This window comes from Hakea prostrata, chromosome 3 (genome assembly GCF_041222555.1).
Source record: "Hakea prostrata isolate BN-2017 chromosome 3, UWA_Hpros_2, whole genome shotgun sequence".
Taxonomy (NCBI): Eukaryota; Viridiplantae; Streptophyta; class Magnoliopsida; order Proteales; family Proteaceae; genus Hakea; species Hakea prostrata.
Window position 1 is genome coordinate 12,611,929 of NC_142602.1, and position 24,686 is coordinate 12,636,614.

Consider the following 24,686-nt stretch of genomic DNA (forward strand, 5'->3'; position numbering starts at 1 on the left):
AATGCCTGTACTTCGCATTCTTATATTAAAAAGGAAAAGAAAAGAAAAGCAAACATTAATGTTTTCTGAGAAAAGCACGTGTCTCCACAGTAGCAAAGTAGAGGGTTTTTTTCTGTGTTTGACACCGTATTGAGGATTCTATGGTGTCCCTCTTCCGCGTTATTCATTTGGACAAGATCACATCAACATTCATATCACTACTTTCGACGAACGGTTCTGATTGACAGTGTACCATTATATTGTAGGATAGGGATGCGCGTTATATCATATTTCGCCAAAGATCTAGAATATACAAAAAAAAGAAAAAGAAAAAAAGAAAGACGAGATCCTCTTTCGAGTTCGCAAGTCCGCCATCTATAAATAAACCAGTCCATCCATCTCGTTTGCTCGCCTCTCTCTCTCTCTTCTCTTCAATTTTACCTCTTTTCGCTCACGCTCTCTGTCTCTTGATCTGTGTCCTTCTCGATCTTCGTTAGTTAGGGTTTTACAGGGGTTTAGGTGTTTTGATAATTGAAAAGAACCCTTATTATTACCTCACTAATCCATCAATTTTTGTTTTTTCAACGGTAAAGTTCATGGGATTTGTGGTCTAGGGTTTATGAGTTGGAGGAGGATTCTGCTGTTTTTATCGCTTGAGCTCCAGCTGTAAAAGATTCTTGGCTGATTCGCTAGAAATTCCTTGTTAATTCTGGTACGAGATTTGATTTCTTCCCGGTTCTTTTATTTGATTTCCCTCCTCCCTTCGGTTTTGCGATTGAAATGCAATAGTGGTCTGGGTTTTGTTCGTGTGCGAATTTGTACATCCAAGGTGTTTGATCTTTGTTGTGTGCTCTCTTGCTGTTGTAATCTAAGTTTTGTTAGTTGAAAGAATGCGGTTCTTGGAGAGAAAGTGAAGAAGGACATGGTTTTTTTTGGTGCCCTACTCCCGAAATGATATGAAGTTTTGAATATGAGCGATGGAGGTGGGGAGAGTGGAAGAGAGAACAGAAACAACGAAGGCAGAAAGAGATCAGCTGGAGGCGACGAGTTTGGACGGGCTATTGCCAAGATTGCTGTTGCGCAGATATTAGAGAGCTTGGGTTTTCAGAGCTTCCAACAGTCCGCTCTTGAAACTCTCTCGGACATTGCCATTCGTTACCTTCGTGATTTAGGCAGGACTGCTCAATTTTACTCCAATTTAGCTGGTAGAACGCACTGTAATGTCTTCGATATTATTCAAGGGCTTGAAGATTTGGGAGCTTTGCAAGGTTTTTCCGGTGCATCAGATGTTAACCGTTGCCTTGCAGGTTCGGGTGTAGTTAAAGATATGATGCAGTATGTGAGCACGGCGGAGGAAATTCCTTTTGCAAGACCTATTCCTCGGTTCCCCGTCATCAAAGACAGGAGACCTTGCCCAACTTTTGAGCAAATCCAAGAGACACCGCCCAAGCACATTCCCCCTTGGTTGCCTGCGTTCCCGGATCCCCACACTTATGTCCACACTCCTGTGTGGAATGAGAGGACGACAGATCCTCGTGCAGATAAAATTGAACAGGCAAGGCAGCGAAGGAAAGCGGAACGGTCTCTGCTAAGTTTGCAGCAGCGGTTGGCTTCCAATGGTTCCGCAGCCCCAGCAGTGGATCCTGCAGATGCGGCGAGGCTCAAACGAGCTGCAGAGAGTAACCCATTTCTTGCTCCTCCTCTGCAGTTGGGCGAGAAGGACGTGTCTCCTATTGTTCCTCCCCCGCAGCCTTCAAATGAAGCCGTTTCAGAAAATAGAATTTCGGTGCTGGATACTTTTGCTCCTGCAATTGAAGCGGCAAAGAGTGGGTTTTGTGATTCTGGAGATGGTAAAAAAAAGGACCTCCCTAACAAGAGACCTGTTGTGCATTTCAAGCTCGGTATTGGGAAGAAATCCATAGCTGCACCTCCTGATTTGAACCTGCACAACAGAACTCTAGGGAAAGCAGTTCCATGCTTTGGGAAGGACGATGAGAAGGATGACAAGAAGAGGAGAGCAGAGCAAATTCTCAAGGAATCCATGGAAAACCCACAAGAACTTGCTCAGTTGTAAATTAGTTCATTGACTAGGTTGCTTAATCGGGATCTGTATACTTGTTCAAGAGTTCTGCATCAAAAGAAGTGTTGGGTTGTGGGGTAATTTTAGTCGAAGGGCATTGTTGTTGTGCTATGGGTATTGGTGGAACGGACAGTTGGGAGTCCCCTTGGTTCTTCTACCTTAACAAGATTAGAGGTAAGTCGATGTCTGTTCCCATCATAAAGTGGCCCTTGTGTTCAATCAATTCTTTTCCGGTAGAAATCTTTCTTCTTTTTCCATGATCCTATTTTGAATGGATGCATGGATTTCTCCACTTGTGGCATTTATTTATTTATTTTTCAGCTTTAACGTAGCTAATGTCAACGTGAATGATGAGGATAAATGAACCTGTAGATGACTTCTATTTTTCTGAAAAACTTCATTTAGATTTTGAGACTTCTTTTCACCTGGAGATTGCTGCTGGGTAAGGCTCTCGTTGATGGTAGGGATGGGATATGTGTGTTTGCAATTTGTTATTTTGGTTGTAGATGATATCTGATTAATGCAAATTCTTCTTTTGAAAGCTTGGAGCTTGCAGTGATCATCTATGGAAGTGCATTTTAGGTTGTGAAACAAAAAGAGGAGAGATTAACAGATGTAATTTCTGTTGGTCATTTGTTTGACTGCCTTATTTTCGTGTTGACTAAGATGGTAAGAGAAATGATTGTTCTCAATTAGCTCCAGGCTCTTCTTTTTTTCCCTGGGGGGGGGGGGGGGGTTAGTCACTTTAACTGCTTGAGCTTTTGGGATAAACAGTTGCAATAGAAACCTTATTTATGATCTCCATTTCTTCTTTTCTAACCCCACCTGCCTGATTAGCAAGCCTACCCTTTGTTTGGTGAGGTGCAAAGGACTTTGTGTTCACCCAGTTACCTGAAGGGACTTGGTCCTTGCATCTCTATTAAGGTAACCTTTATGAAGTGATAAAGTAACTTTTATTGCATGGGTTTCCCTCAGGAAATTAGCAACCCATAAATTCCCCCCCCCCCCCAAAAAAAAAAAAAAAAAGGAAAGAAAAGAAAAGGAAAATTCAGTTGGCTTCCCCTCTTCATGTGTTGTAACTCTTGTAGCTTTGGGAAGATGAGTTTTGGCTGAGCTTGTCATATTAAAAATTTAATGGAATTTTCCATTGACTCATTTTGGTGGATTCAAGAACTTGTCCATTTAGAAATAATTGCCATGACTTGCTTTGATGGATCAAAAATTTCAAGGATTTTGTTATTTAATTATCCCCATTTCTGTTCATCACAATTCTTATCGCATAGGCTCACTTCTCATGGCCTGGTTGCCGGTTCAAATTGGGATTAGCAATCCTAGGACTGTGTTGCATATGCTATTAAACTCGAACTATTTAACCCTGGAGATTAAGACGGCACCATATGATTCAACAACAACATAGCAACTAAATGGTTTGGGCTGCATGGATCCTTGCTTGCAAATTAGCCATTTTCATTGTCATACTTGATATCATGATTATGCATATGTCTTGTCTTATCACTTCTGCTATGGTTATTTTAGTCATGCTCTTGAATCTTTTATTTCATTTCGTTCTTTTTCAAGATGATATCTTTCCTCCCTATTGGAGCATACCAACTCCATCTTTATTAATGGCCATGCAACCTCAGACAACCCTCATTGCTTTTCTGTATGTTCCTACATCCTTCCTAGTTTTGCCACATAACCCTCTTAACATCCTCTATCGTTGCAACACATCAGACTGCAGATACACTACCTTGGACAGACCCATCCCCAGTTGGGGATCAAGGTGGAGATGAACCGGGTCCTAGATCTGGCAATATATGAGAAGATATATATATATATGCGATAATGTATTTTAAATGTCAATTTTTAGAAAGTTGGATATGTTTGCAATTGTTAGAGCTGGGTAGGAATCTTTCAAGACTTCTTAAGTGTCCTAGGATCTAGTAAGATATAGAAGTTATTTAATATTGTGTACCATTCAGTCAATTTTAGGAAGTGGGATATGTTTGCAAGTACTAGAATTGGTTAGGAATCTTAGGAGGTCGTTTCCTTGTTTGGGTTTGTTTTGAAATTAGCTTCCTTTGTTGGTTGGAGCTTCTTCTCTAAATAGCTTGTATTAGGTGAAATTTCAGACTGAGTTGTGATTGGAATCAGCTCTGTTAGTCTAAGATGTGTGTGCGCTTTGCTTCAACCCCTCCATTCCCCGCTCTTTCTTTCTTTTTTGTTTATCATGCTGATGCATTATCCTCCTACACCTGCAACTCTTGCTTCTTCCAATCTTTCCTTCCTGTCCTAACCGGCCCTCCCTCCTTTAACTTGGTAGTAGAGCAGAAGGGTCCATCCCCTGCCCCATTCATCTCTCTCCTTCCCTAACAGTTTCTCTTTGATACTTAATCGGCAAAACCTTCTTTGCGGGAATTACTAAGGGAACAGCAATAATAGAGAAAATTCTAACTTTTTCAAATCTGCTGCTGCTGCTGCCTTGATCCGTCCAAATCACTCCCACCACGGCCATTGCTCAAGTTGATTTCTGCACTTCTCTCCGCTGGTAGACTCGAGCTCCATGTCGAAAATCCTTGCCACCTCTGTTTTTCCACGGGCAGGAGATTTCAGTTGAAGTTGCCTGCCCTGTAGTACAATGAGCACTCTTTTCAACCCATTGTTCCTGTTATTCACCTTCCCTGAGTATTATTTCTGTAAATGTCTCCTTTATTTTCAGAACTTAGACCTCCTTCTGGGTATTACTTTCCTTTAAACCACCCTGAGATCCTTATTGTTCTATTTCTTTCCAAACTGCCTCACTCTTGTTTTTATTTCTTCGTCCTATCTTTCCACATTTACAAGTTTGCCCTCCCTATGGATACTACTAAACAGACTCATTTTCTATTGTTGTTTCAATTCCAATATAACGATTAAATCCCTTGTAAATTCATCTTATATCAATAATATGATTTAGTATTTCTTTTTATCAGTGATGGGGTTCTATAGACTGCAGACATAACTTTCTAATTTGACTGCCCATAATTGTGGAATTGGGCAACCATGATTTTCCCAGATGCTTTGGCCATACTGAATGTTCAATCATGGGTTGAAATCCTGGAAACAGCCTCTGTGGGGACAGGGGTGATGGGTATGATCTTTTTATTTTTGTTTTTGACTTGCTTGCATTAGCTACAACTTTTATGGTATGATGTCAAGCACAAAATGGGTTCCATAAACCACAGATAGAGTTTTCTAATTTGACTGTCAGTGCCTAGATGTCAAGCGTGATGCAATTGGCATAAGATGAGTTAGAGTTGAAAAACGAGAGCAACAATTGAACGGAAGTAGATGGTCTAATAACAGAAATAGACTTAGGCTAGACCTAAATTAGGTCAATAATATGGACAGAACAATGTAAACACCCCAAACGTGATCACAATCCAACGGTTGGGTTGGTAACTAGAGCAGGCAGGTCTAAAACAGATGGCGGCTTGGTGTCAAATTTAGTGAATATGTAACTCTCAAACCGTAGTGTAGAATATCCCAATTTGGTATAATGGCAGGTCTTGGTCACAAAATACACCCTTAAGTTTTCTCAACCAGCAACTGATTGGAACTTATATTACAAACTCAATCTTCAAATTAGGAACTTGGTTGCGAAGCCAGCATACCAGCTGATGGAAGCCTCAGCTGGAGTCATGGTGATGCAGAATTGAAGATATATTTAAGAAAGAAGAAGCCCATTGGGTCAAGCCTATCAAAGGTCTAAAGCTATCACTCAAATCAGCCCATGACTTTCATGGGCTAGGGCTGTTTTTGTGGGTTAAAGTTAGCCTATGTAGTCATGGTCTAGACCTAAGCCCAAGTTTAGTACTTGAAAAGTCAATAAAAGGAGTTGTGCTTTGAAAATAAAAGAACTCATTGTCAAAGGAGTTTTCCTTTGTCAAGAGTTAGGTAGTTGTTGAATTATTAATAGGCAGGTGGTGTTAGCAAGTGGTTGGATGTTACCATTAATGTTTATGTCTCTTTAGAATGCTATATAAAAAGACTTACGTAAGAGGTGAAGACACAACTCATCAATTGAAATCAAATTGCTTTGTTAGCATTCCTTCCCTATGGAGAATCCTTATGTTTGATCAAGGTAGATTGGTGTTCGATCCAATCGATTCACCTTGTGGTGTGAAGCCCGAGTGTTACATTTTTATTCTCAATACCCTCATATTGTTCTTTCAATTTCTTCATCATGGTTTTGCCTCTGTTTTGAAGATTTATTCAGCTTGTCTTGTTATGCTATTATCCTTATAATACCACTCTAGTTTCAGCTCTTTTTCACATCTGAATTCTGTTTCATCTTAAGTCCATCAAATCTGAAATTGATTCTTTGTGAAAGATCCTAATTGGCCACTGTTTTGATCAATCAAATACGGTACTACATTACATGGTTCATACTAGTGAGAGGCACTCTAAGCTTTATACGACTCCCAAAGGTCAGCCAAAATGTGATAAAGTAGCTCAAGGTAGAATTTGCAATTTAAAAATATTAACTTTCAGCCCACAGTTGAAACCAGTCATTAGATAGGGCTGAAAGTATTATTTAAGGAGCAGACCTGTGAATGTCTTGCACTCTTTGTGATGAAAATTCTGGTGAGAACTGGAGATTTATGGAGTTGAAGTTGACTGCTGCAGGAGACCAAGCAGCAGTTACACAGCGCTGAAGCCAGTCTTTAATCAGTAGCTGCTGTGGGTGGTTTAATTGGCATACCATCTCGTTGCCATTCAATCACTAGATCTTATACCATGACAGTCTCTCACAGCAAGAAGCAAAGTCAAGCTTTTCATTAGACATGTTATACAGCCCCTCATTTAATTCAATATCTCTAATCAAAATCTCAGCCTCCCTCTCTCTCCCTATCCCCCCTCCCCCCCTTCTCTCGCTCTCTCGGCTGTGGAGGGAATCCCATGCAAAGTAGAAACCTGATAAAATAGAAGGTAACCTAATACATTTTCTACTTCTAGTTACATCTCAATTATAAACTGCGTTAAAAATAAAATCTACCTTGTATGAAGTTGTATCTACTATTAAAATAGAAACTACTCCTTGATGGCCCCAAATCTAACCCTGTTAGTTGGGTACATAAGCGACAGGACACTGTTAAAACCGGTTCAATGGATTTATTGCTGATCCAATGGAACCCCACATGGCCTTTCTTGATGGGACTTCAAGATTGGTTGTTGCTGGTTCTTTCTTCTCTACAGCCTCCATCTACATCCATATGGAGCCTAAAATGTTTAAAACAGAATGCATGGTCATCAAAGTGTCAGCCTAGGTGCATCTAGGTGGCTGCTTAGGCGCCTATGCCCATTTTTGGGTCCAGACGACCTGGTCTCACCTTGCTTGGTGTCCCTTGGTTTTGTTGCCCTCTATCGACAACCATGACAGAATGTCATAACCAAATACCATCAAAACAGGCCCTAATTTTTGGAATATTTAATAAATTACATGATTAACTATTTTTAGGTTTCCTTTTACAAAAGTAACCACTCAATGTTTCACTTAACAAAACTAGCTAAAATTAAGTTTGCATTTACAAAACTAGCCAAAATAGTGATTTTTCATCCATTTGGACATTTTTAACCCTTAAAACTAAGCAAAATAAAGAGTGGAAATTACTATTTTGTCCAAAAGGAAAAAGTCACTAATTTTTCATACCCTTTGGACATTTTCATCCCATTTTGGTATAATCAATTTTAGGGGTAACAATGTCCAAAGGAATGAAAAACCACTATTTTGGTTAGTTTTGTAAAGACAAACTCAATTTTAGCTAGTTATGTTAAGTGAAACATTGAGTGGTGATTTTTGTAAAGAGAAACCCAAAAGTAACTAATCACGTAATTTTCCCTTCTTTTTTCTAGATGGATGATGTTTTATTCTTTCATATCATGGATTCCAAATTTCGTTAGTCTTTTGTATTCTTTCATCGACCCTCATCTATTCATCACAAATCTTATTGCATAAGCTCTGTTTTCCAAATTTGTGGAGCTACTTTATTTGTCAATTAATTCTACTGTGTTCATAGTCTTTTCACATAGTCTCAATTTTGACATAACTTACGATTTGAAGGAGCAGGCCCTAGTCAAACCTTCTAATGTTTTCTTTGGCTTTGTTCTCCATGGTGGAGGGTGGTTGGGGGCTTGAGATGTACCTTTTCCAATTGCTTTAAAATTTGATGGCCAGAGAAGCATCCATTTCTGTGGAGATGGTGTGAATTTGGTGGAAGGTTGAATGAAAAGAGATGAGGTCAGCACTGAAGGTTTGAAAGAATTTGAAAGAATGAATGGGACGTTGATGGGTGCTTGGCAAACAAAGAGACCCTTGTGTAACAGCTAACTTTTTCTCCTCTTATTTTACTTTTTGGGTTGGGGGCGGGGTGAGGAGGGAAGGTTGTGGGAGGTGGGGTGTGGGGGGAGGAAGCAGGAAATTGCAGCAATTTAGAGTTAATTTCTAAAGAAGTAACTTGTGTGCCTGTGGTGTTTTGTTTTTTTTTTTTTTTTTTTGGGGGGGGGGGGGGGGGGGGTGGTGTGGGGGTAGGAACCAAGAGTAAGCTGATAATTGTACAGGGGAAGTAGATTCATTTGGAACTAGGAGATAGTGAAGTGTTTCTGAGAAGGCAGCTCAAATACATAATTATAGTAAGTGGCAATAACCAGAAATTAAGGTGGTAAGTCTTTTGAAAGGGTGATATAAGCCCAAACCTAACCGGGTTCAGTTGGAATCAACTGTCTTGTATTTAGGAAATATATTATTTTGGGGAAATAATGTCTTTGTTTATTTTATGTTATATGGATATTTAGTTTCTAGTTTCCTAGTTTATGTTGGTCATTTATTTGGGGAATTAGTATTGAGTTAGAAGTCTTGTAAACTTTTATATATGTAATCCCCCATCGTAGAGACAGGTAGGAAGATTATGAATTTATGTTTGTGTGAGCCTGCATGGCTGGTGTGTGAATGTGAGCACTCTCTTCCCTCCCTTTTCCTCTTCTTATGTGATTTTTCTCTTCTTCCTCTTTCTGTGAAAACCCACCATGGCAAACCATTCCCAGGCCTGCATCAAAAGGTAGCATTCTGGACCTGATGTTCATTTTAGATGAAGAGTTGTGGTCTGCTGTCTGGAGTTGGTTTTTGATCTTCAGTGCTCCTGGCTTTCACTGGTGGTGGTGGTTTGACAGAATCTCTGAAATATCAGATAAAGGATTGGAAAAACCATTCTGTGGTAGGATATTTTTGAAGAAGTTGAAGTCTATTGACAATGATGAGATGCCCCTGCATGTTGGCAGGATTAACTTGTTTAATACGTTTAAGCTGCCACTCTTACTATCCTCCCAGTTTCTTACCGTCAACTGGTGAATCGTTGGATACTGGTATACTGTGAGCATCTTCTTGTGCGACCTGTAAGGACTTCAACTGTTGATTTGAGGGACAATTAAACCCATTATTTTGGTGGCAAAGTGCATAGAAGTTAATGTTACTAGTTCTTGGTTCTTGTAGTATTGCTGTTCACTAAATTTAAATTTATTGACTTCATCATTCATGTGAATTTTCATTTAGTGGATCTAAAGTAAATGAATAAATTCATCCTTCTCCCATGAAATTTTAGTTACTATTAAGATTGGCGAGTTAAGAGTATTGCTTATTATCATACAGTAGATTTGTTACTGAAAAGAGGGCTACCATTAATTGGCTTACATGAAATAGAGCGGTAGATATCACGTATCATGAACACAACGCAATATGAGGAAACAACAAATACCTAGTGTGCAGTATTGATCCCACAATCGACCATCATACATACCAGCCATGGAATTGTCTTTGCACTTAACAGCCCATCATCTTATGGATGGAGAGTGGAGACCCCCAAGCTTTCCTGTAGTAGGCTTGACCTTTTGAGTGTGACTTGTGGAATTCTTCACTGGGGGCCGGGGGGGATCATCCGTTTTTTGGCCCGACCCTCTGTTGCATAGGAAATGGAGGTTGAAAGAGAGATGGATAGGGGGAGACGTTTGTAAGGGGTAATAAGCTTTGACGATGCGCTCCAGAAAGAGAGAGCCAGTCAGAAACCACACCAGTGAGAGTGGTTGTCAAGATGGTTAGGAGTCGTTTTCAATTAGGTAGGTTGGTCAGATGGTTAATTTACCCAACGTACGGTCAAACCCAAGCACCTCCTCTGCTCGATACGTGGCCTTGTGATTTATGAATCTGAAGAGGAAGGAAGAAGAGCCCACAGAGGAGGAGAGCAGCTTCAGTTGTGCTTTTGCCTAGCGAACTAATAATGAGAGAGGACCTCATACCAGACGACTGTGTGGGGGTAATCAGGAAATTCCAAAGGGTTCAGTTTTTTCTGTATCACAAGAAAAAGCAATTTCCAAGCATGATATTGACAGTTTGACACTCATAGAAATGATACTTCAATGCCTCGAGGATTCTCGTTAGACCACGCAAGAACATACATTTGAACAACATGACAACATCGTATTCAACCAAGTTTTTGTTTTTCTTTACTATTTATTATCCCATCGTTATTTCACTTTTGCACTATAAGCTCTAAGAGTTAGAAGCAAACTTTACTCCAAAGTTGAGAGTTCAAAATTTTCGACTTCGCTTGAGCATCGTTGAATCAAAGACCTGGTGCTGAAAGAACACTGGGAAGCCTTTCATGATCCAAAGAGTAAGTTCAAGTGTCTAACTGGCCTTACCATCGAATATAGTTTTTCCTACAAGTGCAGTTAGGTTAAGTTGTTGGATTGCCTTAATTGATGAATATCGTTCAACTCAAGAAAAAAGCAGGCAGTACAGGTAGTAGCTTAGCAGCTAAACAAGGAACAAAATGGAAGGAAAAAGGACTTTCTATGTATTCATCTATAATCATAATGAAGTATGGTACAAGATTCTCTAAAGGGACTGTTTATTTTACAAGATGTCAAGAGAGTAGGAGTTCTAACCCCATGAATTATTCAAGTTCTGCCACATACAATACAAAGTAAAAGAAAAAACTGAAGCAAGCATAGAGTGTTTTCTTTGCTGCTCCCCACTCTCTTCTTCTGTGTTGAAAGTTGAAACTCACTTGACAAATAGTTTCTTGCATCGCCTGCTTGGCTTGGTTCGCAGACTAGCTACTGCTTCAGCCTCACCACTCACCACTTCATCAATTAAGTTTTTGAATATCCACCTCTCAACATCCAGCACAACACTTGGAACTTCCTTGCAGAAATCAATCCAACTCTCTGACCGATGCATTACATCCTCCTGTAAGATGTATTTCAAACTATCATCCTCTTCATTGATGTTGCAGACGGAGTCTTTTGCCTGCAATTGATCCAACTCAGAACACAGCTCCTTCAGAAGCTGTTGTGCATTCAAGGTCCTGCCTGCCAGTTTATTGGTACGGATCCATGGTTCAGGCGAAGGGCTTGTGGAAGTCAACTTTTGACCAAGAATCTCGTTGACAGCATCAAAAATGAGCTTCCTGTGGAGCTTCTCCTGGTTGGGTTTTGATCGAATAGCCTTCTCAGTATTGCACTTATCTGTTAAGATCCCAGCACTTGCCTTCGTTTGCTCTAGGACAAGAAACAAGTCAGGGTTAATTGGGTGCCCTGACGAGTGTAGTTGAATGCTCATCAACCCAGAACTGAGATCCCTGAGGAGTAGGCCTGATGCTAGCAATATCTCAGAGATGTATCGATGGTCTGGGTTTGAGTTTTCACAAAGTGATGCAATGTAATCTGTTGCAGCTTCATCGTGATTTGAGTTCAGTTTTCTAAGTTTCTGAACTAGATTCTCAATGTTTTCCAGTTTCTTTCGATTGATGTCGGATCCAAAATTGGATCCTTTCCTGTCAGAAGAGTGGTCAAGATCCACTGTGTTCCATCCGTCTCTACCAGGATTGTCATTGGAGTTTGCACACTCTCCATCTGTGATTTGGAAAAAAAAAAAAAAAAAAAAAAAAACGATGAGATTTCGATAATAAAGAAGCCTGCAAATTAGCTATTCACAAATCCCCCGGGGTGTAGCTACTAAATACTAACATTTTGTAGGAAGAGCAAACTATCAATTTGCAATTCAGACATGCCTCAAAATGATAATAAACATTTGGTTTTTTTAGGTTGCTATTATGGTTGCTGCATTAGCATCACTACAAGTGCATCGAAAGCAATGAAACAAACACATGTCTGAGATACTCAAGCACACCACGCACTGTCTATGAACACATCCTACACTTGTGGATGCTTTAGCCATCAATTTCATGAATACATAGCAAAAATTTCACAAATTGAAGTGGTCTTGAGTTGTACATTATATATTCTTACACTAATTCATATTCTAACTGGTAAATTCTATGATATGAACAGAAAAAAGTTTTTGTAAAGCAGATCAACTGTGGTCATTCTCTCATATAGATGACACTCCATGCATATTTTGTAAAACAGATCATCAGCTAGGGCCATTCTTCTATATAGATAGACACTACATGTAATGTAAACTACCAGGAGCACAGTCTCACCTTTGAAGGCAATCAATGTATTTTTCACTGGAGACGGCAAATCATCTCTGTAAAATGAGGCATCTAAAACAGAAACAGGACTAGGTTGTTCAGGAGCAAATGTTGCAAGTTCTGCCAACGGTTCATCTTTGCTCAACCTGGTTGATGATATCTGAAGAAGAGAACAGGAAAGCAAATTATCTGATGAACTAACCTCTCAAATAATCAAGTGAACGCTTCAAATAAGGATCACATACCTTCTCCTTGGTGCTAGCAATTGGTTTATTAGCTGCCATTTTTGGTGAAATTTGGCCGCCTCGCAGGAACAAGTTGCAGTTAATGTCATCAGATCTGTCCACGCTAGTCACCTCCACATCCACATGTGAGCATGAACTGATGTTGCTGTCTGATAGAACAGAAATCTCATCTCCTAGATGACTCAAATTTCTGGTTTCGCTACTTATTTCACTTGATTGGTCATCACCTTGTTGCAAGCTGGGTGATCTGGGCCTACGCTTTCCACCTGGAGAACCTGAATCTGTTTGCCTAAGAATTTGCCTTCTTGTTTTGCTAGGATCTGGTATAGGGATAGGGGAACGAGCTGACTGCTTCTCCAATTCAAGCCTCCTTTGATGCAGCTTTGGACTAACAGAACCTGAGTTCTTCACAGGGCTTCCACTAGTTTCTTTAGGCAACTGTTGAGACCTGCTTAAAGCTTGCATTGATCTGAGAGTCTTCCCATTACTCTTCTTATCTGAGGAATGGAGAGTTCGGTTCACAGTCTCTCTAGGAGGTTGTCTTGGGGGCAAGTCCTTCCCAGATTGCCCGCTAGCTGGAGCCTTTCTATTATCACCAGAATTACCATTTCGGGGCTTGCGAAGACCAGATAATCCAAGTGGAGTAACTGGTTTAGCAGGCGGAGCAGATTTCCCCACAAGTTTTGCTGGTTTCATTATCACAATTGGGGATTCAAATGCTTGAGAAGAACTAGTTTCTTTTATCGAGCCAGATAGCTGGTGGTCATTCTGTTGATTTCTCCTGTTTGTGAATCTTGGATTCTGGTTGGAACTTGTATGGATTTGGCCATAGTCTTTTTCAGACACAAAGTTTGCTCCTTGACCTTGTACCTTTCTAGTCTCCAGGAGCCCCTTAGCCTGCATTGCTTCCAGTATCTGTTTAAGTGCTCTGAGATCCTTATCCGATTGTTTGAATTCAAGATCTTTGAGCCTTTTCTCAATCTCACTATAAACACTTGGAGATGAGTTTGATGGCATTGCAGGGGAATCCCACTTCCTGAATGCCGGCCTCTGGGAACCACGTACACCATCCTGCTGTCTCCAGGGAGCTGGTTCAATTGGACACCTTGAACTTGGTATGGGTTTCATGACTAAATCAGGACATCTCAATCGTGGCGAGATGGAGTCTTTGAGGGAGCTCCTGGGGGAACCAGTAACTCGACTTTGTGTACTTCCATCTACTGCTTTTGATGATGCTGAGAAGGGCTCAAAATGTCTACTGGATGAGGTTTTAACAGGCCCTGCTTGAGGCTCAGTGACAGAGATAGGATTGGGTAATGCTTCCAAGCCCATCAACTTTGCTACAACACTAGGAGGTCTTTTGCACAGACCTGACTCTTGCTGTGAGTTTGTGATTCCGCCATTAGAGTTTTCTCTATTCATCTGTAAATCCTTCAGAACAGAATCTGATTTTGCATTTTTGTTAGAACCCCTAACTGAACCTTCCCTGCTGTCCAAGGAGAGCCTTGGTAGCTCTCTCAGCTTCATGGCGTATTTGGAGGAGTCTCGTGACTCAAAAGATCGACGGGGTATGTCTCGTCCATCGAAGGAAAACCGAGGGCCATCCCTTTGAAATAAAGAACCATCTTTTGCTTCATACGATGACCTTGGTGGTTCTCTGGCTTCATTATTATAAGAAGGGGCTTCTCGAAGTTTAGCAAGAACTCTTAGTGACTCATTGAGGTCAACAGACATCCGGGGCTTCCCATTGATTCCTACACCATAAGATCCATCAACTGACTTAGAAAGGGGCAATGGCCTAGGGGAATCTCTGTGCTTGACAGTATGGCTTGCTGCTTCTCTGGTTGCAGTTTTGACAGATAAAGCAGGGGCTTCTCTGTAGTTTGATTCCTTAATCACATCACGCCGCCCTGTCTGTGGAGAAGCATTGGCTTGGTTCATAGGTAGGTGGCGTTCCCTTGAAAGTGTTTCTGCCGAAATGTTTCGGGAAGAGAACTCAAGTTGTAATGACTTGTTACAATCAACAGAGGAGATTGAAGATGAGCAAGAGGAGGATGAAAAGGAGTTCCTGGATGATTCCATTGAAACTCTTCTATGCTCTTGGACGTTCTTGTTTGGATTTCTTTCCTGTAGTTGGGATTTACAACATATATGTGAATCCTCTGAGAAAATTACAGACAGCTTTGTTGGAGGTTGCAAATTCAAAATGAAACTGACTACTTACCACAATTGATGGGAGAGGTTCATTATCATTAGGCTCCGTTCCATGACTTGCATGATTGAGGTGCAAGTGACCTGTAGAGAAACAGAAACATTTGACTTGGAAGTTAGAGATACTGATGCTTTTACATGAAGGAGCATGCAATTCAAGAGAAAAAAAAATCAAAAGATGCAAATTTTGCAACACAGCGACAATGACAATTAGAACAGAAAGGCTTCTCAGGGTTGGGGGATTTTCATCAAAACCTTGAAATGAAAAAGTCATGCATGATGCCTAAAACCCAAACAAGAACTCATTAGCAGAATTAATCACGACGATAAACAAGGGTAAAATTTTGGGATACATTAAGGGCAATTAAACATTTCCCTGAAGCATGAACAAGAATAGCAGTTCACTTGAGTACAGATTTTGTGAATAAACTCAACCAAATTATTCAAAAATAGAGACTTAATAGCCAGTTTAGGAAGGATAATATACCTGCAGGTAGCCTTCTGTGACTGGAACCAGTGATCCGCCTGCCAGTGTAGATATGGTTGCGATCGAAGATCTGGAAGATGCCAGTCATGCATCCAATTTGCTTCTTCAGGTCTGGGTTGTCATCTGTTAAGGCATGTAAAAGCTTTGCAGACATCTCCACCTATGTTCTTCAACTACAAAGAATAGAACCCAGACCTTTCAAGCCTGCATTACCTACTTGGCAAAGCTAGCTGCTTTATGATTCCCTCAGACAGAAAGAACTCAAAGTCCTCGAATACAAACACTGGGTTTCAGTTCCAAAACAATTAGAACTAGAAGATGATAGGACTTTCAGTGCAGAACCTCTGATGATTACAAGAAGTCAAAAACCACACCAAACCTTTCAGTCCCAGAAACCCAAATCCCAACACATATGGAACTCAGTGACAGGGCATCTCTCGAATATTTGCAAAACCCAGAAAGCAAAAAAAAAAGACGCGAAGAAGTACGAACGGCAGGAATCAAATGTCACGTTGTACAGATATTTTTTACAGTTCATCAAAAAATCACTTGCACAGTTCTGTACTAACCCCAAAAGATCTTTCAACGCTCCAACACCGACCAAAATGCTACTTAAAATCCTTACCTGTGCAAGTTCTTTGCTCTGCAACCCGATTACACTGGCAGTGCCCCTCAGGGAAACGAGACAGAGAATTGGAAAGAAAGAAAAAAAAAAAATCAATGTCTAGCTGGAATCCTCATTTCATCGGCGAAAAAGGAAGAATTTCATCCCGAGAAACCGCTTATCGGGTTTCACAAAACAAGCGAGACAATGCCCTCTGTGAATGACCTAGTATCCAAAACCAAATACCCAATACCCAATGCCCAGAGCAATCCAACTAAATGACACAGTAACATATATGCCTCAAAAATCCGAACGAAAGCTGTTAATGCAGAGTTGACGACTGCATAGGAACTTCTGCAGACCCAAGAGAGATGTTTTTTGGGCTTCTAAAGTTTCTGGGTTTCCTCAGCAAACACCAAACAGAGTTACAGAAACGAAAAAGATACTGTGACAGTCATTTGGCTCTCTTTAAAGAAAGCCAATCAAGGTGAACAACAGATAAGAAGATGATGCATTCTTTGAATACGAGTTTGTGAATTAAATGAAAATCTAGTGAAAGTGAGAGTTGGCATTTGTTTAATGTAATTTCTATCATGATTTATCCAAGAAGGAGACACTTATATGAAACATTGGAGATTCCAAGGCTGGCATATAGAGAGAGTGGGAAGGCAATGCTTGTGCGGGACAGATGACCCAGATCTACTATGACCCCTTCACCACACTTCCATGTGGCCTGAGGGTTGATAATGTGAGGTGGGTCTGGATCTGTCTACATGGGGCATGTGCTGTGTGTCAGAGAGAGAGAGAGAGAGAGAGAGAGAGAGAGAGAGAGAGAGAGAGAGAGAGAGACTTTGAAGGGGAGGGAAGAGAAGATAAGGAGGTAAGGTCCGTAAGGAGGAGGTGGATCTCTGCTCTGGAAAGCCTGAATTGATTTCATGGTCCAAATTACTACTTCACCCAATTGTATAATCTCATGATTGACCTCATGAGCTACAAAGTCTACAACACAACTCGACAACAAATTGCTGCCAGAATAAAAATTTCTGTACATCACCAGATCATTACTGTACTACAACTGTTATATATATATCTCAGTCAATTGTTACTTCGAGTGCTTGACAGCGAGAGTACTATTCAGTATTTTAATTGTTTCTTTCTCTAAGAATAGACGAGCCCAGAGCCCTGTAAGTATTAATTTATTTATTTTGCAGAAGTTAGCTACCATTTAGTTTTCCAAAATGGAGCTTATATAAATGGGCTGTAGTTTATGCGTCAGCCGTCTGGGTTCCACTATCATCTTTTAGTTGAGATATCAAATATGAAACTTAATGTAATATATTAAAATTAATTATATTTTTTAGTGCATTATCAATCTAAGAGCACACCTGAGGGGCTGAGACCCAAAAAATCTAAAAAAATACTGTTTCTATCAGAAGGAAAATAAACACTCCTTAAGGAATATGCTGAAATGTATTTATGTTTTGACCTTTTTTTTACCTGTTTAAAGAGAGTTGAAGGAGTCATCTGCCATCATTGTTTAATTTTGACAATAAATAATGATTGAGAAAAATTATAAGTACATTGATATCTATATTTGAAATCTATTCGAAATCTATAAGCTTTGTTTACTATATCCAGCATTATGATCAATCTATACTATCTATCTAATTGGGAATTGACTACATGCCCAATTTCACCAGTTGTAATTTGGAGGCTTTGATGGAGGATGGAGGCTGGTGTAAGGTTTAAAGGGAAAATGACACTAATAAAAGACTATGCTTGGATAGAGTAAATGCCTACCAAAAAAAGAGTTTGAGAAACTATAAATGAATGCATAGCTTTCCTTTTCATATTTAATTTCTTATTAATACCTCTTTGATGTAAATAATTTGAATTCTTACTCTTTTCCATGAGGAAAATGAAGAATTTTTACTCACATAATTGTATATTAAAAAAAGGCCAACACACTTATGGAAAATTAGTTTAAGAAGTATTTTTCTTCCCTCAATGTGAAATGGGAAAAGCAAAACAAGGGGTTTTTAACATGGAAAATATGTTTATAGTGGTGAAGGAAAACGAGGCTTTTTTCTTGCATTGGTTACCAATACAAATACCTGTTTGTTTATGTCTGCAACTTTCCATATTTTTGGGTGATTGAATAATCCAACAATGTGGTCCAACACATCGTTACCTGGAAAACTGAGCAAATGTCAGTAAATGCAAGACCTCATTCAGACAAGCTAAGCCTTTTCCGATCTGCCAAGTTTCTCAAACTGTGCAAACCATCCAAAATCTGACCACAAGGGAAAGAGATGGCAACCCTGCAGATATCATATTTCAGGTATGAACATGTTTGAAGATGCCAAAAAGACCTTGTGTTTGATCAGCTAAAGAACTTACTTTTTAATCCCCACACACATTTCCTTCCATCTGAGAATTATTAACTTCTGTAATATCTTACCATGCATTGAAGCCCCCTCTTTTTATTTGTCATACATCAATTATATTTATATGTACATTTCTATAAACTTATACATCTCTGGGTGTTTAAATGAATTTTTTGAATCATGCCAACTACCAAAACTCCATATTCATAGTGACATCAAAATACATACGTATATGGGTTTGTGTTGTTAATGTTCACAAGACACAAGGATTCCCCTTTTGTTGTTCGAAAGGATAGAATAGTCACTCTATCTCCTATATCTATGGGGCATAGCTGCTTAGAGAAGGAAATTAAGTGGGAAGCCATTGGGTCCATCTAAAGAAAACACTGCATGAGAAGTTTCTAAATGGTTGAGCATTATTATTCCATCTTTGCTGTCTTCATTTGCAGTTTTTAAGCTCCCTACCATATCCAAGATTTGGAATGGTGTAAATGATTCCTTGGGAACATGGCTGCCCACCACCATTAAGCTTTGTCAACCTTTGCCTTGCTCTTACCAGTCACCTTTTAATGCTTTGTGGGTCTCTTTCTCCCTCAACTTCCCACCCTCTCAACTTCCCATTACATCAATGTTTTCTTAATAAATAGTTTGATTGATCACTAAGGTTTTGTTTTTTGTTTCTTGTTTTCTTTTGCCATGTTTTATTCATTATAATTTTTTTAATGTAAACCAGAAAGATTATGGAATTCTTTTACGCGGCTTAATCTATCGGTAATGCAGCGTATCAACCATATAAATATTTTAATCTCACTAACTTTATTATTTTAATCTTCATGATCTGTGATATTAACCTCCCTAGACTTTATTGCAGCTAAGGCAGTTGGCTAATTCACTAGCTTTTCAGAAAGAGTCTTGTTCTGGAACTAAAAGTTAGAACTGGAATGAATTACAAGTTTACTATATAATGAAATAGTACTGATCAGAAACTCTTTTGGAGAAGGATTTAAATATGTTTTGTGATCTTATGTAATAGAATTAGCAAGTCCTAGCAAATATATATTAAACATGGAAGTCGGGACCCATTTGCTCTTTGTTAATAGAGTTGGTAAAATTTTCAAAGAATGTTAAAGTACTTGGGTATTGGGTTTCTATATTGTTGTTGAGACTGGAAAGTCTCTCTGAAAACAAATTATTTTGTCTCAGTAAACATAAAATTCCAAGAGAATGAAGAACACAGTAGTTCTTGACTTCTTGTTTGGGAGCTAGGGGTATTATTCATATACATGATGAGAGATGCTACACATGCATGCATGGTATAGACATGAATGCATTTATATAAATTATACATAAAATTATTCATCTTTATGCATGAAAGTGAACAATTTCCACCATCAGGAAGGTGATGGTGACTTTTTTTTTTAATTATAATTATTATTTTGATGGGTTGAAAAATTTGATGGTGATTGTTTTGATAGAGATGGGGCAAGATTAAAGAAAGATATATGATGTACAACCACTTGCATGCAGATGAAAGTTGAATGGATCACATGGACTATGCCCTAACCCTGCCAAGCAATTCCAACAACTCTATCTCAATAATCCCAAGGCATGTTCCAAAAGAACATTTAACTCTTCCATCTTAAAAATGGAAAAAAGAAAATAAAAGGAACATTTCCCAATTGCCTCACCTGGATTAGCACATGACTTTCTTTGTATCTTCTTCTTTCTCACCCACCAAAAACCCATGTGATGTAGCCAGATCAATATACATTATTAGTCAACAAGATAGCTAGCTAGGATCCTAATTTCTAATAAACTGGATTCTGTGATCAATAACTACTTCCATATAAATCATGGTCAACTATAGTGTGCTCTGAGAGAGAAAAAGAGATCCTTTTAAAGAAGCAAAAATTTCAACCCAAAGGGTGTTTGAATCTCAGTTTTCACATCTGAAGGGATTCTAAAAGTAAAACAGATTGTGTGAACATGAAACAAGAGAGAGGTGTGTAATTAATATATTAATTAGAAGTTTGATCTGAATGTGGAGGAAGGTTCCTACTTCAACCCTTCCCAATGAAGGTATAGTTTTTAAATGTGGGGTTTGAAGTCTTAAATGTCCAAGCTTGGGGTACAAGAAAAGGGGATACCTGTAAGTGAAAAATCAACTTGTATCCTTAAACTATCTTTAGAAACCCATGAGTGAAACACATATATGCAGTGAAGTTCAAGGTTTCCACTTTTTGCCTTAGTTTTCTCAGACATGGTGAATACAAGGGAAAGGTCTGCTTGAAGTGAAATATCAACTTCTGTTTACAGCTATGTCCTTTAAAAGTCATATTTAGAAACTTACAATTGAAGCTTAATAGAGAGATGTACTGAGTGATTAACAAAGGCTAACAAACTATTGATTATAGGCCCAAAACAAGGCGGGTAAGATGGCAAACCACAAAATGAAGCTGAAGTTGAAGGCACCAGATGGTGAGAATTCAGCTAAATCTAACTTCCCTAACACATGCCAAGTTGATTCTATCGTCGGCAATCTTAGATTATTTCTGGGTAGTTGCAGGAATTGGTTAAGGGGGTCTAAACAATTGCCTTCAACACCTCATTACCTTAGGTTATAGATCTTAGTGAAGCTTGTTTGGTGGGTTGTCATTGGTCCATTTATGTTCTTATGTTTGATAATTGACCTAACGAATTCGATTTAATAGATAGGCCCACTTTTTAGGAGGGACCACTCTGGGTGCCTTAGTTCTCTGGCAGTTCTCTGGCACAAGATATCTTCATATAGATTGTTAGGTCTCTCCCCCATATGCCATAACCTTGAAAACCAAGACATGATATTACTAAGAGATTGGGATGAGCACATGTACTTGGACCCCATGATATCATTGGCCGAACCTGTTTTAGCTACTTGTACTTGGGATTCTGCTGAAATATCACCAGTGGTTGAGGCATTCATTGGCTTACCTGTGCACCAAATTTGTGTGATGTAGGTTGGCACATTTGTTAGGCTTCAGTACTACCATAGTTCATTTTCTGTGCAACAAACTAATTCTTGTTTAAGAACTATAAGAACTTGCTGAAAAATGTTTGAAATCAAAACAAAATGCAAACAAGCTTCAGAAATATTATAACAGAGAAACATTACCATAAATTAATGGGCAATTCAGCACAAAAGTTAAAAGCCTCAGTAGATAGATAAATGTGCCCATGAAGTAGAGGCACAGGGTTGCAGTGAGGATTTAGAGGGAGCAACTTTGTTTCAAAATCACATCGTAGAGTTATGGACTATTGGAAGGACTTTTGGTAAACTAGATGGTGAAGCAAAAAAACCCCAATTTCCGTAGGAAATGTTCTCTTTTCCATTTGATTTTGCAATATTCTAAAAACTTTAGTTCTGTAACCACAATGAAGCAGGGTAGGAGCTTGATATTTAGCTGCACACAAACTTGCACTAAAACCAGCACTGATAAAATCAGAAGAAATCTCTACAGATGTAGACCATTTGTGATACTGTGATTAACTTTGACTATAGCTTTATTACTGAATGAAAAATACAAAATTAAACATACCCAAAATCAAGCACATTATAGCCTCATTGTCATATGACTTGATAGAACAAAGTTTGATAAATTTTAGAAAAGTTTTCAGTGTGTTGGGTATTTTTTAAAACCCACCTGCACCAGCACTCAAACTCAGAAGAACCTAAAGCCAAAAAAATGTTCAGAATTGACAGTGTGTTACTATGAGCTTAGCCCGGTTATGAACATCTTTGAATCAATTCAAGCAAAAGTATACAAATGTAAACTCTTTAAAGTTTGAGAGATTAAAGAAAAATTTATAGTTAAAAAACTATCAATCTATCATGAAAAGGCTTTTGAGTACCAAAACGCTTTGGGCAACATTTATGGCATATCAGTACTAACAATTAAAAAACTGCAATCTTTAATTTCAGCTCTTTTCCCTAATAATTCAAGTAAATGAAACTCATTTGAAACATTTCAAGTCAGTAACATTGGCAATATGTCCAATAGAAACTTAGAGAGCAGAAGAAATATTTCAAATTTAACAAGTATTAATAGTTAAACAGGACCATAAAAAACAGTATCATGAAACATTAATCTTATAAGAAACACTAGTCATACCAGAAATCACTATCCATTATAAGGTCATAAATCTACAACTTTGGATTACAATATCTTGTCACTGACATTGGAAAGGACCGCCGGGGGGGGGGGGGGGTGCCAAAATAAAACCACATCAAAGGCCTTGAAGATTTTTACAGAGTAAGGTAGGTAAGTTCTCAAGGCAGAAGTTAGGTCTCAAAGGAAATGAATCCATCATACAAAACCTGGAATTAACTTTGCCAGTTAATAACCTATCGCGGACTTTGTTTAGAACAACAATAGGGAATAAAGTTGAAGCGCCTTTTCAGTCGTTCGATTTCTGGCGTAATATTAAAATTCTGTGTGCAATTGTTCTTCAATTTTATACCTGCTGCAGTGCCACATTAAAGAAACACCAAGAACTGGACAACAGAAGAATTTATCAAAAATAAGAAATGAATAGCAAAAGAAAAGGAAAAAAACATGTCTATCAAGCCAAACGTGAGTCCAAACAACAGATGTCCTACATGACAGGATAATTCAGCATTTTCTTTTACAGGGGAAGTGGGGGGTAAAGGATGATGAAACATATAAGATGCCCACAAGTGGCAATCACTTCTCTTAAAATTATCTAATCATTTGTCGGCTTTAACCCTTCCAACTTACTGTTGCCACTGCTGTAATGATACTGGGGCTGCAGGTAATCTACAATCTATAGCACTCTGCCCTGCACACTTGTTCCTATCAAATTATCAAAATATGTCACTCTTAACACCATTAACTATTTTCAAGCAAACCAAACAAATGAACAATGAAGAAACCAGCAAACCAAACTATTAAGCAACAAAAAATGAAAATAAGATGCGCAATACACCCTGCCTCCAGGTTTACTTTTACCATGGAAATTACCAAGCTCCTGCGATTCAAGGATGAAGAAGTCAAAAGCAGTTGGGAACTTATCTGCCACCATGGTTTACTCTCCTTTTTCTGCATGAAAATAATTTCCTCTCAGCAGAAATTGCTGGGGTAAGACTGCGTAGGGAAACCACCCCCCACCCCAAAGGACTATGCTTGTATGGAAGTCTTCAACACTAGATTCGCCCTTTTCTTTTTAATGTTTTCCTCTTGATTTTCCCCTCTTTGCGAACTGCCTGATATCTCACCATGGACTACAGGATATCTTTGTTAAGATTTTCTTTTTTTTATTTTATGAATAAATAATTATATTAGAAGACAACAAAGCAAGAATACAAGGTCTTTAGGCAGAAGACCGAAAGGAAGAGTTTAGACCCCAAGAGACAACAATAAGTCTATTCCTTGGGGTATCATCAACAAGGGGGTGGGGAAAAACTATCAGTCTAGAGGATACATTAAAATAGATGGCATTTCAAATCTTATCTATAGATCGGGATTTGGATGTCCATCCCGGAGGTTGCACTACCACCAAAGATGATGGATAAAGGCACAGTACACTAACTTACCAATCCAATCACAAATGGAAGTACCTGCAAAGTTTCTCAAAATCCAAAACCAATCACGAGTAAACCTAAAGGATCGCCTCAAGAGGGGCCAAATGGAAGTTAAGGTTTTTCCTCAGATAGATCTGGAGAACGGGCAAGAGAAGAAAAGGTGATCAATGTCTTCCAAACCGTTCCAACAAAGGATGCAGCTGGGGCTAATGGGGATATGGTGGCCGATAAGGAAGGACTAGGCGGGGAGCAAGGTTAAGGGCCCTCCAAAGGGTTAGGGAATGGTCGGGAATGTGACCTTTGAACTAGACCAAAGGGGGCCAGGGGGTTTAGGGTTATGGGGACGGAGAAGGTTCCAAGCTTAGGTTGTGGAGAAGGTTTTGGTGGTAGAAGGCAGCCAAATAGTAAGGTCACAAGAGGAACTCACGAGAGGGGGGAGAGACTCCCCAACCTTGTGTGAGAATGGGGAGAGGGGAAGGGGACCAAGCGCCATTTGAGATGAAAGTAGATAGGGGGTGGATTTGGGGATACAGGTAATATAGACAGTGCGGGGACCAAAATGGTTGTATAGAATTCCTATCGGATG

The 24,686-nt window shown here is 39.2% G+C and overlaps 2 protein-coding genes across 2 annotated transcripts; one reads left to right on the forward strand and one right to left on the reverse strand.

Annotated features, from left to right (window-relative positions):
- The first annotated feature begins 365 nt into the window (after positions 1–365).
- Positions 366–2,787, forward strand: LOC149020838 (transcription initiation factor TFIID subunit 8-like). Its single transcript, XM_089149049.1, has one exon. It carries the CDS (start codon positions 950–952, stop codon positions 2,051–2,053), a length of 1,104 nt encoding a protein of 367 aa, XP_089005175.1. The 5' UTR covers positions 366–949; the 3' UTR covers positions 2,054–2,787.
- Positions 2,788–10,682: 7,895 nt separating this feature from the next.
- LOC149020839 (protein LONGIFOLIA 1-like) lies at positions 10,683–16,953 on the reverse strand. Its single transcript, XM_089149050.1, has 5 exons — positions 15,532–16,953; positions 15,058–15,128; positions 12,834–14,960; positions 12,598–12,748; positions 10,683–12,007 (listed from the first exon to the last, which is right to left on the reverse strand). The coding sequence occupies exons 1-5, from the start codon at positions 15,683–15,685 to the stop codon at positions 11,157–11,159; spliced, it is 3,354 nt and encodes a 1,117-aa protein (XP_089005176.1). The 5' UTR covers positions 15,686–16,953; the 3' UTR covers positions 10,683–11,156.
- Between the last annotated feature and the right edge of the window lie 7,733 nt (positions 16,954–24,686).

Coding starts and splice junctions, on each gene's coding strand:
- LOC149020839 (XM_089149050.1), bottom strand. CDS start 15,685: ATGTCTGCAAAGCTTTTACATGCCTTAACAGATGACAACCCAGACCTG. Junction 14,961..15,057: donor AACCTCTCCCATCAATTGTG/GTAAGTAGTCAG, acceptor TCCCAACTACAG/GAAAGAAATCCAAACAAGAA. Junction 12,008..12,597: donor TACATTGATTGCCTTCAAAG/GTGAGACTGTGC, acceptor TCCAAATCACAG/ATGGAGAGTGTGCAAACTCC.
- LOC149020838 (XM_089149049.1), top strand. CDS start 950: ATGAGCGATGGAGGTGGGGAGAGTGGAAGAGAGAACAGAAACAACGAA.